Raw genomic sequence first — 18160 nt, 5'->3', positions numbered from 1 at the left:
CCCCACGTTTGTATCCTCAGGCACAGGGCTGGGCACATGTGAGGGGACAGGGCAGCACTATTGCATCGTGGGTGAGTCATGAGATCCACCAGCGGCTCAGAGCCTCCCCTTTCCACACTCTAAAGGGCCAGCACCTTCTCTGATGCAAGAGACATTTATGTTGCCTCCCACCAGGGACCCCATTTCTGTCCAGTCAGGCTCGACTTCCTTTCCCATCCTCAGCTTCAGCCCTCTTTGTGCTTGAATGACGTGGCAGCCAAGGTAGCTGGGTCCCTCCGATGTTACCCTATGGACTGGGTCCCAAGCCCAGGACGGCCCCAGGGCCAAGCTCTGGCCACAGCAGGACAGTGGGGGAGGGGGTGAGAGCCCCCCCACGGCAGACACAGGACACTCGCTCGTGCAGCTGACACAAAGCGGCGGCTACATCTCCCGGCCGTGCTCCCCACCCCCTTCCATTCCCAGGGCAAGCACAGCCCCGCTCACAGAGACAGGGGGATGGACAAGATGGCACAGGGACAGGGGGCCGGGTGGGCCAGGCAGGCTCGGCGGAGGAAGCGCCGAGGCTGGGCAGCGAGTCCTCATGGAGTGGTTTATTACGATTCCATCTCACAAGGCAGGTGGGTGGGCGGCAGCGGCACACAAACGGACTCCCAGCCCCTGACAGACGTCTGCCTCGGGCGCATGCAAACAGTGCAACACGGTCAAGCGCAAACACAGGGCGACCGAGGCGACACGGGACACGGAACACGGAATGGGGAACAAGGCTGGGGCGATGGGTCCCCCAGAGAGGGGCCTGGTCTCCCCAACCCTTATGGGTAGGACAGGAAAAAATAAGAATTCGTACTTCTTGTAAAATGCCCATTTGCTGGGTACTTTCTTTCTCCTTATCTTGAAAAATAATAAAAAATAAACACACGGGAAAAAAATCTCAAAAAAGGAAAGGAATAAAACTCTAAGAAGGCAAGATATGGGAGGCCAGGGGGAGCCTGACCGCAGTAGGGGGCATCTGCCTCACACTCCTCAGCCTCCTCCCTTCTTGGCCCTTCATGGGGCTCCTGAGCCCCACAGGTGGGTCCATGAGAAAAGGTGCCAGGCCCAGGCAGGGTCTCTGGGAGGCCAGAAGGGGCACGGGCTGGGTCAGAGGAAAGAGGCCCCCGGCCAGCTGGGCTCAGTTCAGGCTCGGGCCTGGCAAGTGAGGGCACCGGGTCCACAACCTATCCAGGTTCAGTCCCCACAGGCCCGTGGCCTGGGCGGCGGCCGGCGGTCACAGGTGCAGCTCATGGGTTTTGATGTGCTCGAGCTGCTCCCGCAGCTGCAGGAAGGAGGGCCGCGTGGCGGCATCCAGGTGCCAGCAGTTCTTCATGACCTCGTAGACGGCAGGCGGGCAGCCGTCCGGGGCATCCATCTTGTAGCCCTTCTCCACCCGAGGGACGACGTCCTTCAGGGGCTGTGGGCAGGTGGGTGGTGTAAGTCCACGTGGGGCCTCACCCCCAAGAGGACCCCTACTCAGCTTCAGGGATCCCCTTCAGGCCTGGGCCTCAGAGCCTGGCCCAGGAGGTGGCCTGGAAGGTTCCGGGGGGCGGGGGGCGGGGGCTGTGGCTTCTAGGCCTCAGAATAAGAGGCGGGGCCCAGAAAGGCTCCCTCCCCTGCCGGCCCCTCCCCTGCTCCAAGCCTCACCCTCAGCCCCAGCCATGCCCTGGCCCCAGCACCCAACTCACAATTCTTGGGTAAGGCACTCGCCCAAAGGAGTAAATTTCCCAGAGAAGGATTCCGAAGCTCCACACATCAGACTTGGTGGAGAACTTCTGCCATGTGGATGGGAGAAGCCACGTCAGATCCCGGGGGTTTGTGGAGGAAAGGGTGACCCAGGACCCCCATCCACCACTCCTCAGGCTCTGGGGGGGGGAGGCCCGCTTCACCTTCTCTCTCAGGGCCTCTGGGGCTGTCCACTTGACTGGTAGCTTGCCCGTGTCCTGGGTGCTGGAGGCCTCCTTGGTGAGGCCAAAGTCGCTGACCTTGGCCACGTTGTCCTCAGATACCAGCACGTTGCGGGCAGCCAGATCCCGGTGCACAAAGTTGTTGCCCTCCAGGTATTCCATGGCCTCACAGACATCTCTGGGAGAGAGCCAGCCACATGTCCCCTCAGAGCTCCCACTGCAGCATAGGGTCCCCCACACTCCGCCCTCGCCAAAGGGTGCTGCTTCACTCACAGCGAGAACTTGAGGAGACAGTCTCCGCCCAGCACCGACCGACCCCTTGACCGCAAGTAGTCCACTAGGCTTCCCTGGGGCAGGACAGATGGGCCAACCGGCCCCACAGGTCAGACTTGCCCTCCAGCCCTCTGGAATCGTGGGCTGGGGCTGAGTAAGCACTTGAGGGATATACGAGGGGAGGGAAGGAGCAAGGAGGGGTCGGGACATCACTTCTGAATATGGGACTCTAGCAGCTGGACACTGCACTCAGCAGTTTTCATGTACTAGTCTTTAAATCTCACAAATCTCTAAAGTAAACGTTGTTACTAGCTCCACTGCACAGATGAGGAAACAGGCTTGGAGAGGTGACATGACTTGTCTGAGGTCATGGGGAATAGGTGATCAGTCCAGACAAAAGCTGAGCCCTTCCTGGTGACTTCAGAGCTCAGCTGGAGTGAGGGGCCTGAGGAAGCGGGGCCCAGAGGGTGGTGAGGGGCTGGGGACAGTTGGAAAGCCCAAGCGGTCAGCTCCTGGATGGGGGTGGGATCTCGGGGCAGGTGCACACCTTGGCCATATACTCAGTGACGATGTAGAGGCCGCCCTTCTCTTCCACGATCACGCCCAGGAGCTGTACCAGGTTGCTATGCCGGAGTTGCCTGAGGCAGGATGGGGGTGCTCAGAGCCTGCCAGCCAAGCCTCCCTGTCTCATCCCCATCCCAGGGAGGTGACCTCTGCACCCACCCTCGGCCCCGACTCACGTCATGACCGAGGCTTCAGCCAGGAAGGCCTGGGCAGTGGCGTCGTTTTTAATACACTTGACAGCGACTTTGTTCCCTCGGTAATCACCTAGCATCACGTCTGGGGGGAGAGGGGTGGAAGTTGTTCCCCAGACTCCCCACAGGCCCGTGGTCCTCCCAGGGCTGCCATCCCCTCCTCCTCACCTCCGAACTCCCCCTTCCCGATGGTCTGGAGCAGCTTCAGGTCCTTCATGTTCAGGGCCCAGCCGCCTGGTGGGGGGAAGGGGGTTCAGTGAGAGGTGGAGCCAGAGCAGTGGTCACAGCAGACACAGATGGGAGCACGTGTGTGGAGTGCCCTGGAGGTGTGCAGAGCCTCTGGGACGAAGGCAGTGCCAGGGAGCCTGGGTGGGAGGAGGCGGGCAGGCAAGCGAGGGCTGGGGGCAGGAATGGCACTCACTGCGGAAGAACTCATCCTGGGCCGCCACTGTGCCCTCCATGACCTTTGGTTTGATGAGACGAGTACAGAGTCCATCTGCGTCTGAGGTGTAGTGCTGTGGAGGGCAGGACAGCCGATTGAGGGCCAGCCCACTGAGAGCCACCAACAGCTCACATGCACTGCCTGGTTCTAACCACCAGAGGGCGGCGGAGGGTAGGGACGGCTCCTTGTTTCCCTCAGGGGAAGGGGTCAGGGCGGCCCAGACTCAGATCCGTGACCCATTTCACATCCAGGTGCTAGACAGACAGCGGGCTGCTGCTACCACTCTAGACCTCACCAGCATCCCGAGGCAGAAGGCGAGCCCTGGCTCAGTCCAAAGACTGGCCTCAAGACAGATGTGGCCAGGACCCTCCCGAGCCACAGGCTGAGCCAGTCTGGCAGGGGGAAGGAGCTGAGAGTGCACATCTGGGAGGCTGCTGGGGCCACCGGAAGCCAGCTGGGGCCTCAACAGGGCTAGCAGAGCAGGCCTTGGGAGTGGCAGGGACTCGTGGGCATGTCCCCACAGCTGTGGGTGCCTGGCAGACCCTAGACAGCAAGGTGCAGCTCTCCGGGACATGCTTACATACCCGTACTTGGGCATGTAGTTTGGAGTGCCTCGAAGAAGGCCTAGATCTGAGATTAGACAGTCAGATTCTAGTCCTGGCACCTCTAATTTATAACTGTGAGACCTGAAGCAGGGTCCTTAGCTGCTCTGAACCTTTGCTTCCTGGCCTGTGAAGTGGGGCAGAGTGCCACTCGTCCTGTGGGGGCATCGTAGCAGGTGCTTCCTCATGGCGTGAGGAAACGCAGGTTCCCAGAGGTTACACGTGCCCAAGGCCACGTGGCCAGAAGCGGCAGGACCGTGCCGGGTGCTCTGGCTCACCTCCACCAGCTGCATGAGGTTCTCGAAGTACACCTCCTCGTCGATGCTGAGCTTGCTGGCGTGGTACATGATGCGGTAGTGCTCCACCTTGCCGTCACAGCTCACACACAGCGTGTAGTCCCCAGGGTAGTTGGTGCTCTCCCGCACCAGGAACAGACCAGTCTCCGGTGGGCACAGAAGCCGCTCTGCCTGCTCCCGCGTGATCTTGCCATGGAACCAGCTGGGGGGCAGGGGGCAGGCTGGTGGTGGCTCAAGGGTACTGACCGCACCCCCCTCTCCCGCCCGCCATGCACCTGCCAGGCTCCACTTCCTGAAGGACCCCTGCCCCGCCACCGGCTGGCACTGCACTGTAAGGCTCCCCCCTGCCGGCGCAGTCAGGTATCAGAGGCCCTCACCTCCTGCTTCCCACCCTTCTTCGATCCTCTTCCCAGGGCAGTCCCCTAACCTTTGAGGTCTGGTACCCATACCCTTCCCCTCATCTTGAGAAGCCTTCACACATTCCACCCTCTACTCTTGCTTCTGTTTTCCTGAATCTTCCAGAGGAGCCAGGGCTTCTTGTCCTCCTTCTTCCCCAGACTGGGAGACCCTGAGTGCAGTTGGGGGAGTGGGCAGTACTCACGGCATGAGGCTGAGCTTGGTGCCTGCCTTCACGCCCTCCCGCTTCTGGACGTAGTTGGCTGGGATGATGCCCTCACGGCCCACCTTGTTCTTGGCTTTGTACCAGTTTGGGTCCTGGGGGGAGGGCAGCCCAGACACACTCTCAGGCCCACTGTCCCCTGCAGGGGAGCCCGGACCCAGCAGGAACACCCAGAGGTGGGAGGGGTAGGTGTGGGTGTGTGGGGTCCCTCATTACCTTGGTGACGGCCACAATGGTGAGCACGTCTCCTTTGCAGAAGGGAAGGTCCTGCTCAGCAGTGCCGTGGAAGTTGTACTTGGCAATACATTCTGTACCAGAGGGCCAGGCGGCCTGCAGGGCAGGGACGGGTGGGTGGATGCAGCCCAGGGGCCCATCTCCACCCACTTGCCCACCCACTCTTGAAGTCACTGCCTTCTGGTTGGCTTCTGTGAGCCCAGGTGAGGTGCTCCTCCCCCTGAGAGCTCTGGGGGCCTTCCAGCTGAGATTCGCCATCGCCCCCAGATCTGTACTCCCATCTTGAGGGTCCTGGGTCTACAGTGAACCTAGAATTTTCCCTTCTTGAAAGCCAGGGTTGGGAAAAGGGGCACAGGTCCATGTGAGCCCCCATTCTCTCTCTTCTCCTCAACTGCTCTAGACCCCCACCCCCATGGTACCTGTATTGCTGACATCTTCTCAGAGGATCTGGCGTCCCCGTGTCACAGGAAGGCCGACCTATCACTTGGTACCATGAGAGCTGCAGGGAGAAGGGGAAGATTGAGGAGGGGTGTGAGGAGCTGGCCTCCCCGACTCAGAGCTCCCACTCCTTCCCTGCAGCACTGTGAAGAGGCACCAAAGGCCTCCATAGCTGGGAGCTGAGTGTACTGGACAGGGAGGAAGCAGGAGCACAAAGGCAGAGGATCCCCAGGGACAGAGGGGTCAGTGACCCCCAAGCCCCTGGGGGCCCTACAGCCCAACTGAAGGCACAACACCGGCAAAGGAGCTCTGGAGGTGAGCAGCACCAGTGCCACACACCCCATGAGCCCCAGGCCCGGATGTGAGTTATGTGGTCTGTGGGGGAGGGGAGCCCAGGGCAGCTCTGCGAACCTGGGTAAGGTGCAGTGCAACCTGGGAAAGTCACTCATTCTCTCTGGGCCTCGAAGTTCCTCTGCCTATAAAAATGTGTCCAGGCAGTGTGTCTGCAGCCGAATGTACACCAACCTCATGACCCAGTCATCCCACATCTAGGCACACCCGCAAGAGAAAACAGAGCCGGTGTCCCCTGAGATGGGTTGATTTGTACCCACCCTCACACTGGAACTGCCCAGATGTCCATCAAGAGTCAGCTAGGTAAACTGTGGCACAGTGAGGGAGCGGGGTGCCGTAGAGCAGTGGACGAGCAGGAACAAGGATGAGTTCCTGGTCATCATAACCGAGACACCAGACAGAAGGGCATGCTGTGTGGGCCCGTTCACACTGCACACGCCAAATCCATGGTGCATGATGGCAACTGCCCTTGGGAGGGGGCAGCACGATTGCGGGGGGAGGGGGGAGTTCTCTCTGTGGCACTTTATGATCGGCACACTTTCGGGCGCGTAGGTTTACTTCAATAAAGTCGAGCCCCTCCAAAACAGCTACCCCAGCCAACGCACGCCCCAGGAGCTGCAAGCGGATCCATCCGGCACATACATACTTTGCGGCCTCCACTCGGAGCTCCCTGGATGTCTGGCAGTTTCCCAAAGCCCAGAGCCCCCGTGTTCCCTGTCTCAGGAAGCAGAGAGTCTGGGGCTACTATTCTCTTTTTACAGATGGGGAAACCGAGGCAACTGAGGCATAGACAGGGCCAGTATACAGTCCCTCGGTGGTGGGACAGCTGAGCAAAGGTGTCAGGGCAGATAGGGACCGCAGTGAGGGACTGGGCGGCCAGCTCATCATGTGCAAGGAGGGTGGAAGGCAGACCCTGACCATCGGAGCACCCTCTACCGTCAGGGGACACTGGAGGTAGGACCGCAGGGTGGCAGGAGCTTCGAGTGACCACGTGAGGAACCGGGTTTGCTTCTGGGGCCCTTAGCAGAGAGGCATGCTGCTGAGGAGAGCAGAAGCCAGGGAGTGCCGCCACCACCTCCGGGCCCCACCCCTGCTTCGAGTCAGGCAGACCTGGCTCTGTGGAGTGTGCAGCTCGGAAGAATGACTCAACCCTTCTGCGCCTCAGATCCCTCGCCCTGGAAGGCAGGGACAGGCCTCCCCTGTAAGCAAGCTGTGGAGGGAGAAGAGGAGACCCCTGGACTGGCACAGGGCATGCCATAAACCCCCTCCCTCTCCTCCAGACAAAGCAGCTCCCCTTCCTCCCAGGACCCATGGTGCTTCTCATCCCCAGAGGCCAGCCCATCAATCTCTGCTGGCAGCACAGGGAGACTGGGGCCCACCGATGCTGAGCCTAGACACCTCCCCCCACCATCAAACACATTTTGAAAGACTGAGCTGGGGTCTGGGCTCTGTGCTCCGCAAGCTGTGGTGAGCTGTGAGCCTGTCTTACCCCCATTTTATACAGGCGGAAACTGAGGCTCACAAGGTTGAACAACTTGTGTGAAGTCACACAGCTCATTAGAGGTGATAGGTTCCACTGGGGTTGGCTGGGTCTTCGACCTTCAGCCCTTCTGAACACGGGCTCTGCTAGCTTTCCATGTCCCCATGCCTCCCCTCCCCACAGACCCCCACCCAAACTCGCCACCACCACTACGCCACCACAGAGGGTGTGGAGACTGTGGCACCGTTAGTCACCCTCCCGGCTGTCAGTTTGCAAACACTCCCTTCCCAGCCTGCAGCTGCTGCTGCCGCCTCCCCACTGACTTGAGGATAATAATAAAAATAATAACAGGCCCTTTTTTCTGAGCACTTATTCTGTGCCAGGCCCTGTCCTTGGCATGTTATGGTGCATCAAATCCTCTAACAACTGATGCTCTCATTTTACCGATGAGGACCCTGAGAGAGGTCAAGAAGCAAGGTGGCCTTGCCTGAGGTTTGCACCTCCAGTAAGCATCATGCCCTGCTCAGGAGTCAGATCTCTGAGCTCCAGCCCCATTCCCCAGGAGCACCATGCCCCGGGAGCACCAAGCCCAGGGCCACATTGGCCTAGAAAAAGGACAGTGCAGGGGAGGAGAGAAGCAAGCAGTGCCCAGAGGAGGGGCAAGCCCGGCTAGAGCAGTCAGGGTGGGCTTCCTTAAGGGGCTGGGCTACGACAGTCACAGATCTGGAAAGCAGGGGGAGGAACTGACCCCTCTCCTTTTTTCTACTGGCAAGGACTTCAGGACCAGTTCTTCCATACGTACACGGGGTTAGTGATAACCCTGCAGCATCTGGGGGTGCTCTGAGGACTGGGGCCGTGCCTCCCAGCACCAGGAACAGGCCTGCCTCGGCACAGACAAGCCATGAGCCCACTGCAAGCCGTGGGTTCTCTCTGGCAGCTCCTCCCTGGTGAGGTCTCGAGCCCAGGGTGGCTCAGTGATCTCCCTCCTAACACCCTGAAGGTCTTGGGGCCATCCCCCTCCAGGTCAGAGACTAAGAGCCAGAATGGCGGGGAGGAACTCCAAGGAACCTAAGCTTCTAGTCTGGTATGGGCCAGGCACACAGGGGTCCTTTCTCGGTTATGTGAACCTGCTTTCAAGCTACTTTGTGGAGACAGTGCAGGAACACAGTTCTGGGAGTCAGGGGCTCTGAGTCCTGGTCCTGGCCCTGCCACCAGCATGCCTGCTGTGTGTGTGACCTTGGGGGAGTCACCTGGCTTTTCTGGGACTTGCTGGCTCCCCAGCACCTCCTCCAGACCTGTGTCCCACCTGCGGTTTCCACTTCCCTGCCTGGTGCTCCCTCTTTACTCCCTCCCTCTTCTCTGCCCAAGGAACCTCCTCTCACCCTCTGGGGTGCAGATGAGGAATCGCTTCTGTTTCATGTGGGCTTAAAAATCCCCGTGGAACCGTTTGTGGTAGCAAGAGATTGGGAAACAACCTATTACATTTGTCCATAAGGGACCAAGTAATAAATGGCCAGATACCCCTAAAAGTTAACGACCGTTCTGGTGGTGACAGGGTGCAAACAGACCTTCAGGTGCTGACACAGAGCACCCCCTGGCTCAAGTCGCTGAAGGACAAGCTGCTGAGGGGAAGGAAACAGTGACACGGCTTCCAAAGACTACCCCACAGATTAATCAGAAAGAAGAAAAAGCACCTGCACAGCAGGTAGGCCTGACAGACACCTCATTAACCAGGCGACCGAAGTAAGCATCAGCCACATCAGCCACAGCGAGGGGAACACCACGGAGCACCTCCTGCTACGACGCACTGAGGAGGGCACAGCATCCCTGGGGCGGCATCCCTGCAGAGCCAGTTAACCCGACTCACATCGAGAAGATGCAGTCAGGCACAGCCCCAGTGACTGGCTCGTCCTCTTGAAGTTAATGTCATAAAGGACAAGACACACAAACAGAGGCTGGGGAATGTTCTAGATTAAATAGAACATACAACAAAACAACAAAATGGTATTTATGTGGGGTGAAGGAGGTGTTAACTAACCTTACTGTGGTCAACTGATTAGCAATACAGGTACTAAAGCACCACCCTGTACTCCTTAACCTTACGCAACATCTCAAGTCAGTTACACCTCGGGAAAGCTGGAAAAAAAGGAGAAAGGAACATGACAATGAGATTCAATGAATGATCCTGAACTGGATTCTGGCTCAGAGGGAGAAAATAGTAGCTATAAAAATCATTTGAGGACAGTTAGGAAAATGGATGTGTTAGGTAATATTATGGAATTTTAATGTTAATTTTCTCAAGTGTGATCGTGGTGATTATGTAAGAGGTGCACGCTAAAGTACTTAGAAATGATAAGATACCCACAATAACACTCGAACTAGCAAAAACCCACAGACACACGTGTAGGTATACAAAAGAGGCACCAAATGCAGTAAAACGTTAAGACCTGATGAATCTGGGTAAAGGATATATGGGTATTCGTTATTCTATTATTTCAGCTTTTTATTATTCTTAGTATCTTTTTGTTAAGCCATCTATACCCCCAACGTGGGGCTCGAACTTGCAATCCCGAGATCAAGAGTCGCATGCTCTACCGACTAAGCTGGGCAGAGGCCCCTACTTAGCTTTTGGAACACTCCATATTAAAGGCTGTGACAAAAGACAAGGGGCAGGACACCCATCTTCCATGTTACGTTACAAGTTGTGTTTTTCAAGGGGACATACAAATCATCCCCGAACTCAGATACACACAGATTATCTTTGAAAGAGAAAACTGACAACAGGGGTTGCCTCCGGGTTTGGAAGGGGGGAGTCAAGTTAAAGGGAAAATTATTTTTACTGTGTATTTGCTATTTTGTCCTTCTTCACATTTTTTTTTAAACCACATGTATCTATTACTAACTTCCCCCTAAAAAGAAGATTGAAAATAAATCACTTTTTGAAAAACCACCCCTGCCAGGAGCTTTCCTTAGTTCCCTGGCTGTGCTGGCTGCCCCAGGCCTCCGGCGGCCTCTCACACGTCCCTGTGCTCCAGTGAGAAACTCCCTGATCCTGGCCTGGGAGCTCTGCAGGGGGAAGGCTGGAGCTGACTCATGTCCCCAGCAAGGGCCGAGCCCAGCGTGCCTGCTCAGTGCATGAGTGCTGAATGAATGAATGAACCAACAAAGGAAAGGAGGAAGCTAGGCTGGCTGCATCACACCAAGGTCCCATACTGACCGGCCTATATTTAACCCCAAAGGGATAGCAGCTGTCACCACACCCACGGACTAAGGGACAGGGGACTCTGGAACTCTGTGAAGTCAGCGCTTCACTCTGACTTCCTGCCCCAAACCCAGCTCCCAGCAGCCCTTGTGCTGGGGTCCTGGGAACAGGCCGGGCATTATGCCCAAGCACTGAGGTCAGTGGCTGCAGCCTCAGGCAGGCCTTTCTTGGTAGCCCAGACTGGTGGAGAGGGGGGAAGAAAGGAGAACTGGGAGCCCAGAAACTCCTGGGTTGCCCTTTCCCTGCCCTGTGGGTAGCTATAGCCCTCACAGTCTATCATGTGTCGAAGGCCAGGGCAGGTCAAGGGGCTCCTAACCATGGCCCCCTCCCCCAAAACTCCACTGCCTAATGGGGCGTGGGAGCCTTCAGTAACTGTTTACACCCATCTAAAAATACCTACCGAAAAGGGAAGTGCACAAGGGACCCCGTGGTCCCCAGAGACTTCAGTCCTGCCACAGGACCCAGCTGGAGTGTCGGGGGGGGGGGGTGCAGGGATGGCCGCCAGAGCAATAGGCGTGTCCCCTATGCCTTTGCATTCTTTGAGCCAGTGCTTCAGGAGCCTCCCTGTGCAACCAGCCCTTTGCTAGGAGGAGGAAATGGTCAATCAGACTCCAGTGGGCTCTAAGAACTCCACTCTTCTGTCTCTCTTCTGTGCCTAACCCAGGGCCACCACCAAAATGCCGTCCTGCTTCTGTCCTCCTGGCTACCAGACAATCATGGCCAGGTATGATCAGTGCGTGCCCCAACAGACAGGAAAGACAGGGGCAACCCAAGAAGGCTTCCAGGAAGAAGGGGACAAGACCTGGGAAGATTTCAGTAAAAGCAACTGGGAGGGGGGTATGCCAGACCAGGCCAGGATTAAGCTTCCAAAACTAGGATATGGAAGGAGTTAATTAAGGCAGAAGAAGGCTCAGGGTGGGGGTCCACACAGGCTCTGAACCAGCCCGGAAGTTCTGACCTGTCACAGGACAGATAACAAGTAAAACTGAATTTCCGATGTGGGCACGCCCCTCTGAAAGAGCAGGGCACCTGAGGAAGGCGGGGCACCGCCAACAGTCAGGCTGGTTTGGCAACAGTAAAATCAGCTCCACCTCTAGTTCTACTACAAAGGACACCCAGGCTGAGGGCACCGTGATGCCCCCGGCCACACACCAGGCTGTGGGGCTGGAGGGCTCCCACCAACCCAGGCAGGCAGTCCAGAGCCCTCAGCATTCCCACTGCGCACGTCTTAGGGTCAGGCACTGCAGAATTTGGCACAAGACCCATGGAGATGCCTAAACCTCCTGCGGGTCAGGAATGAGCTGGAAGGATGGCCTCACTTTGCCTCCAGAGTGTGCTGCCTGACTCTCCCCCACCCCCCACACGAGCCCCAGGCCTCCCTCAGCCTTCAGCACCCCTGCCCCAAGGGTAGGGGTGAGTTTAACGGCTGACAAATGTTTAAAACTAAATTATAGCAACTCACTGGCTTTTTCCTGCCCCTGGTGGCTTGTGGGACCGGAAATCCCATCTAGTGGTTTGGGAGAGGTGGGGGCTGGAGTTACAAAGGCTAATGGGGAGCCAGGCACCGCTGCTGCTGACACTCCTGGCCCAGAAAGGTTTCTAATTACCGCTCAGGAGCCTAATTACCTACATGCACTGGGCAGCAGGGACTTTGGGCTTCCCCAGGGCCCTAACACAGGACTCTGTCCCCCTGCCCCTCGCCCAGGCTATAGCCTTTGCATGTCCATTTGCCTACATTTACATACAGCTTCTCAGCACTGACCTCCAACAGACACTTAAAAATGATGAGTGTCCTTGGCCCCTACCATGAAGTCTCCTATGCACATTACAGGTGGGGGAGGGGAGAGACTGAGGGCCAGAGACCCATGAACTGTCTAAGAACTTTGGTCCCCAGATTCTTGGTCTCTCTACCTCAGAACTGGGACCCACAGAACACATAGCTCAGAAGGTAAAGCTACAGGGGCCCAACATGAAGGACTTACGGTCTTGCTACCCACCTGAGGGAGGAGGTGATTGACCCCCGCCCCCAGCAGGATGTGCTGTAAAAATGAAAGCATGGAATGAGAGCCCCATCCCCGCTCCCCGTGTCAACCCTTAATCCTCAAAAACCCCTGTGAGGTTTTACTGTTCATCTCTGATAGAGGGGGAACAAGGCTGACAGGTCACCCACCTTTCAAGGGGTAGAGCAGGGGTTTGAACTAAGATCTGCATGAACTTGGTCAGGAGAGAAACCCCCAGCCTGTCCTTGGTCAGGACGGATGACCCTCTAAATAAGAGCAGGTGGCTGAAGGGAGGTCTGCCTAGAGCTTGGCCCTCCCGCTCTGGGAAGCAGAAGTGACATGTGCGCCCAATCCTTGCTCGTCTGCCATATCCTGCATTGCTCCGAGAGGCCAAGAGTCTGTCCACAGCCACACAGCAACTAGAGAAGCCAGCAATCCTAGAGAAGGCAGAAGCTCCAAGCCAGGAACTCAAATACTTCTTGATTTTCATGGCCTTTCCCCTCCAGGAAGCCCTCCAGCTTCTGCAGCCTACGCAGCTCCCCAGCTTCTGAGCTCCCACCAGCCCTGCCAGGAAGTGGAACCACAGGCCTCCCCCTCACTCCTCTCTGGGTCTCTACTGGCCAGCAGGGGGGCCCTCTTCTTCACTCCACCCTCCCTCTAGTGTCCCTGTGGCATGGACAGCACGGGATGGCAGCACAGGATGATGGGCCTGGGTCAAGACCAGGTGTGGGGCTGGCCAGGGCCTCGAAGAAGCAGCCAGGCGGGCAGGCATCAGCTGACAGCCAGGTTCTCACCCGCCCACAAGGCCTCCAACTGTGTAGCATGGGCAGGGGGGCGCCTCTCTTCTGCTTGTTCCTGCAGCTCTGGGCCCAGAGCACGGAAGGGGCGGGTGTGGGGAGCAGGGGGACTGAGGGAAGCTGCGGTTGGAGGCCCAGCCCCGCCGAGGCATACACAGCTAGTGTGTGATGAGAAGCGCCTCTCATCACAGTACCTCAAAACCAGGAAGAGAAACTGAGCAGGCAGAAAGGGCAGACTGGGCTGTGTGGGGCCCTCAGGTCCCTGGGGTCCTGCCAAGGGGCGCTCCTGGACAGCAGCTGGACAAAACTCTTCCCCTTCTGGGCCTCAGTCTCCCCCACAGGAAAAGTGGGATTCTCTCCCTGGTCCTGCGAGCCTGCCTAATTGGTGCAGGCTGCACCATGCCGGATAAGAGGGATGCCCCCCAGGCTGGTGGAGGACTCCTGATCTCCCCAGTGGGCCCTGGCCTCTCCTGAGAAGCAGGGGCTTGGCCCTCGGAGCTAGCCTCACCCTGCTCACTTCTCCCCTCAGCCACACAGGGAGCACACTAGCTCTTCCTTCACCAGCTCTTTATTTTTAGGTCTGAATTTGACTTTAATCATTACTTAGCGGATTCTATTTCTAGTCCTCGAATGAAGGGACCCACAGGAGAGGAGGAAGGGAGGCAGTGCTCCCTGCCTGGCATGGGGGCCAGCCTGCTCCTCCACCCATCCTGTCCCCAATCTAGGCAGGGGGGTATGAGAAACACCCAAAGGGCTTGCCCCAGCCAGGCCAGCATCTTGGAGGGGGCCCCACCCTGTGACTTCATCTCAGCCAGGCTGTGGGACAGGAGGGCAGCTGCAATGCCCACTTCCCCTGAGCCAAGACTGGAGTGGAGGGAGACACTGCACAGGGATAAGCCTAGTGGCTAGAATCTGAGGTCATGTGCCTGGGGATCTCTGTATTGAATGGCCCACCTGAAGGAGGGCCTCCAGCCTACATTAGTCCTGGGCTACCTCAGGGTCATCTGCGGCTATGGTTTCTTGGGCACAGGAGTGCCCCGTTGAGATTGATTTCCTCCTACTGCCCCTGGGGTGGCCCCAGGAGGGTACTCCCAGTGACTCTGGTCTCCACAAAAGCAGAACAAGAGGAAGTAGGGGGTGTCACAGCAGTATGCGCTCAGGTCAGACCCGGAACACCTGCCGAAGAGGAGGATGCTGACACACAAAACGTCCCTGGTGATCTGTGGGCCATCCATGTCCCCCTCCAACTCCCATCTGAGAGGCTGGAATCCCCAACCCACCCCCACCTTCAATTTTCTTCCCTTCTCCCCACCACTGGGACAGGGTAGGGAGATGAGGTTGGCATGCCGTCCCTGGGTTGGGGCTCAGGATGTCTGGGCTCCTTGCCCAAGTTTTGGTTTTCCCAGGGAAAGTAGGCCTCTGTCTCCACTGGGGGAATTCAGGGGTGGCCCAGGAAGCAGCTGAAACTAGGGGCAGGCAGTGGCCGGGCCCTCAGAGGGCAGACCTCGGGCAGACCTCGTCTGGTCAGCTCTGGCGCTGGCAAAGGGGGATGGGGAGGGCCAGGTCTGTGCCCTGGACCAGCCAATCACGTGGTGATGGGGAGGGGAGAAGGCAGGGAGCTGGGACAGGGCACTGGCCAACAGAGCCCAGGACCCCAGGAACAGAGGGTTTCAGAAGAGTTCCATGGGCAAAGCCCCTGCTGAGTGAGCCACCAGGCAACCCTGGGCTGGGCGTCATCCCCACACGTTGAGTGAGGCCTTCTGCACTGGGTCCGCTGTGAACGCTAACCTTTCCTTACAAAGTGCTTACCAGGGGGCCGGGGCTGCACCAGGTACTTTCTAGTACTTTGGTGAGTTAGTTCACACTCTTCTCGTACGCCCCTCTGGCCCAGGCATCGCCACCCTCTTGTGGACGTAAAGGAGCCCCATCTTAGAGAGTGACCTGTCCAAGGCCCCTCCATGCCGGCCTAAATGGCGTAGCTGGGCCTGGAACATTGGTTGGGTGCCAAACTGCCCACTCTTTCCAATACCTCAGGCTGCTATGGGGGCCTGTAGTAATGACAGCAATACTGGCGACAGATGGGAAACACCGATGCACGTGCTTAGTATGAGGGTTTAGCTTCTTAGAGGTGAAGTTACACAGATGGAGAAAATGTCCAGAAACGCAGAATTAAGCGAAAAAGGTGTCATGGCACGCATACTCAAATGACAGCAGCGATGAAGAGGAAAAAAAAAAATCGGGAAAAGACGGGCAGGGAACTCCAAAATGCAAACAGTTACTGCTGGTGAAACAACGGTGATTTCTGTTTTGTTTTCTAAGTTTTCTACAGTGCTGTTTTGTTGCTTTATGCATTAAGAAAGTAATCCATACATAGTTTTCTCATGAGATCAGATTTGCTTCCCTGGGACCCTTCTGCCCCTCAGCTCTGGCCCTGTCTGGGGACATCTTCTACCATGGGATGGCCTTTCTGATAATGGCACCTTGGGGTCTCTCCCTGCCTTCTCTTTCCCAGACCACACCTTTCTTTGGGGACTATGTGTCAAAGCTTTCAAATGCCTCAAAAGGTAGGGCCCAGAACTAGACCCAGGACGTTTTGCCCGATCAGGCCAGCGGGCAGCTTGTTTGGGCAGCTGGATCACACTGGGATGGCTCCCACCCCTGCCTGCCGCTCTGGGCCACTCCATGGTGGCTTAACCTCTTGGGGCCTGGTGGCCTCTGCCGTGGCCCTGGAGACTATCATCTGGTCCTTCCTGCCCCTGACCCAACACAGAAAAGAGCAGCCACTTCTGAGAGGGAGGAGGGCACTAAGCTGCACATATGCTAGCCTGAAGCCAGACTCCTTTTCTACAAAGGCCTTGGGACCCTGGGGCTGCATCCACACAGCTCACAGTTGGTATAAAAGTGCCCAACAGTCAGGCCTCAGCCCCAGGCCCTCAGGAGGGAAAGGAAGTTAGGGCTGAGTGTGGGGCTGGGTGAGGGGAGCTTTACAGGCCCACCACCTCTGGGTCCTCTCCACCAAGCATCCTGGGGCACCTGGAAAAAACTCTACATCAAGAGCAGAGTCCTGAGCAGGACGAAACAACCAGCAGCCCGAAGGGGCCCCAGACACAGTTCAACATCCTTCTCTTCCAGGGAGCAAGAGGATCCTGCCACACTCCCAACTTTCCTCCTGCTGCCTTTGCCCTGTTCCTGCTGGGACCCCTCCAAGAAAAGACATTGGGATCACCAAAGTGTGAGGGGCTAGAATAGGCCCCCTGGGTGTCCCCACTCTGACAACGGTCCTATGCCAAGAGTGTGGAAACAGGGCTCTCACCTTCCCCATCCAGATCCCATTCATGTTCTGAATCTGGCTGCTTCTGTGCCAGCTGGACCAAATGTGTGGGAGGCTTGGGTCAGGACTAACTACCAGGCTGTTGCAACTCGGCACCAGGGCGACATCAGACAAGGTGCCCCTCTCCCACCACATCCCGTCAGTGACCCAGCCTCAGGCACCAAGGGGAAATCCCATGGGCAGTACCGATGCTGCCTGAGCCCAGACCCAGGCAGAGCTGGGGCCGGAAGCCCTCTACAGGGAAGCACGTGCTCACCCCACAAGGTCCCTTGGGTCAGGCTGGGGGCCTAGGTCCTTGGTGGGTGAAGGTCCCTGCTTGGTTTCCCTCTATCCAAAAGAGTCCAGCTCTGTAGAGCAGAAGATGAATGGACAGACAGTCTGGCTCTGCCAGAGGCCTAGGGTAGCAACTTCCCCCTTTGAGCCTCAGTACACTGGTCCACAAAATGGGAGGGGAGGTGAACCCCCAGTTAAGCTCCTAGGATCTGGTGGCTGGACACACCTCTTCCAGACACCTGGCCTGGGCCTTGAGGAGCCTGGGAGAATGCGTTGACCAGGCTGCCAGGAGGTGGGGGCATGGTCCCGATGTCCAGTGTCACGTCCACCCAGAGGCCCTGCCCAGTCTCCCCACCCAAGGGTCACAGGTCTCTTGGCTTAGGCCTCGTCTTCTGAGAGGCTGACGAGTCAACCTCTCTGGCATGCTTCAGGGAGGTGGCTGGGCCCTGGGCTTCCTAGAGCCAGCTGGCTCCTTGGTGGGGGGTTGAGGGAAGGTGCAGGACAAGGCAGGCCAGGGAACCTGCAGGGAGGGCCTGGAAAGGGAATGACAAAGTGCCCATTCTCCAGGACCCGGCCCATGCAGCCCTCTCCTTCTAGGCTCCAGCCAGCCCCAACACAACGGGGAAAGGAGGGGACAAGACTCAGAATGGCCTGAAAAAAGTCTGTGGGGCTCACAGGGCAGTACCTCCCCGGTGAGCTAGCTCCCCGGGCTGACAGCGACTCCCGGGAGAATTCGAACCCGGGAAGGAGGGGGTAAGGGAGGTGGGGGATGGGAGTGGACGTGACCGCAGCTGCAACGGAAGCAACACAAGCGGGACGCGCGACCTCCACCCTCTCCCCTCGAGAAGCACTCGGACGCCCACCTCCTCCAGGCCCTCCAGGCACTCACCTCTCTCGGGGCACTGCGGTCCGGGCCACCTCGCTGCGGGCAGCATCAGCGGCCTGCGGGACGGTCCATGCGGCCAGGGGGGAGGGGAGGGGCGCAGGGGTCCCCGGGGGGTGCGGTACAAAGAGGTATTGGTGCGAAAAGAGGGGGAGGAGGGACGGCCAGACAGAGGCAGGGGGATGGC

General features: G+C 57.9%; 1 protein-coding gene across 1 annotated transcript; it reads right to left on the bottom strand.

The window, feature by feature from the left end:
• Positions 1-570: 570 nt before the first annotated feature.
• Positions 571-18154, bottom strand: CSK (C-terminal Src kinase). The gene is made up of 13 exons (XM_029951730.1): positions 17980-18154; positions 5578-5657; positions 5141-5254; positions 4907-5019; positions 4288-4507; positions 3387-3480; positions 3134-3199; positions 2951-3050; positions 2758-2848; positions 2211-2284; positions 1920-2115; positions 1719-1805; positions 571-1447 (listed from the first exon to the last, which is right to left on the bottom strand). The coding sequence occupies exons 2-13, from the start codon at positions 5590-5592 to the stop codon at positions 1265-1267; spliced, it is 1353 nt and encodes a 450-aa protein (XP_029807590.1). The 5' UTR covers positions 5593-5657; positions 17980-18154; the 3' UTR covers positions 571-1264.
• Between the last annotated feature and the right edge of the window lie 6 nt (positions 18155-18160).

The sequence above is a fragment of the Suricata suricatta genome, chromosome 9, assembly GCF_006229205.1.
Source record: "Suricata suricatta isolate VVHF042 chromosome 9, meerkat_22Aug2017_6uvM2_HiC, whole genome shotgun sequence".
NCBI lineage: Eukaryota > Metazoa > Chordata > Mammalia > Carnivora > Herpestidae > Suricata > Suricata suricatta.
Note: the sequence above shows the minus strand (reverse complement) of the source record. Positions and strands in the feature narration are given on the sequence as shown.

Coding starts and splice junctions, on each gene's coding strand:
- CSK (XM_029951730.1), bottom strand. Junction 1,806..1,919: donor CAGAGGCCCTGAGAGAGAAG/GTGAAGCGGGCC, acceptor TCCACATGGCAG/AAGTTCTCCACCAAGTCTGA. Junction 1,448..1,718: donor GAGTGCCTTACCCAAGAATT/GTGAGTTGGGTG, acceptor ACCTGCCCACAG/CCCCTGAAGGACGTCGTCCC.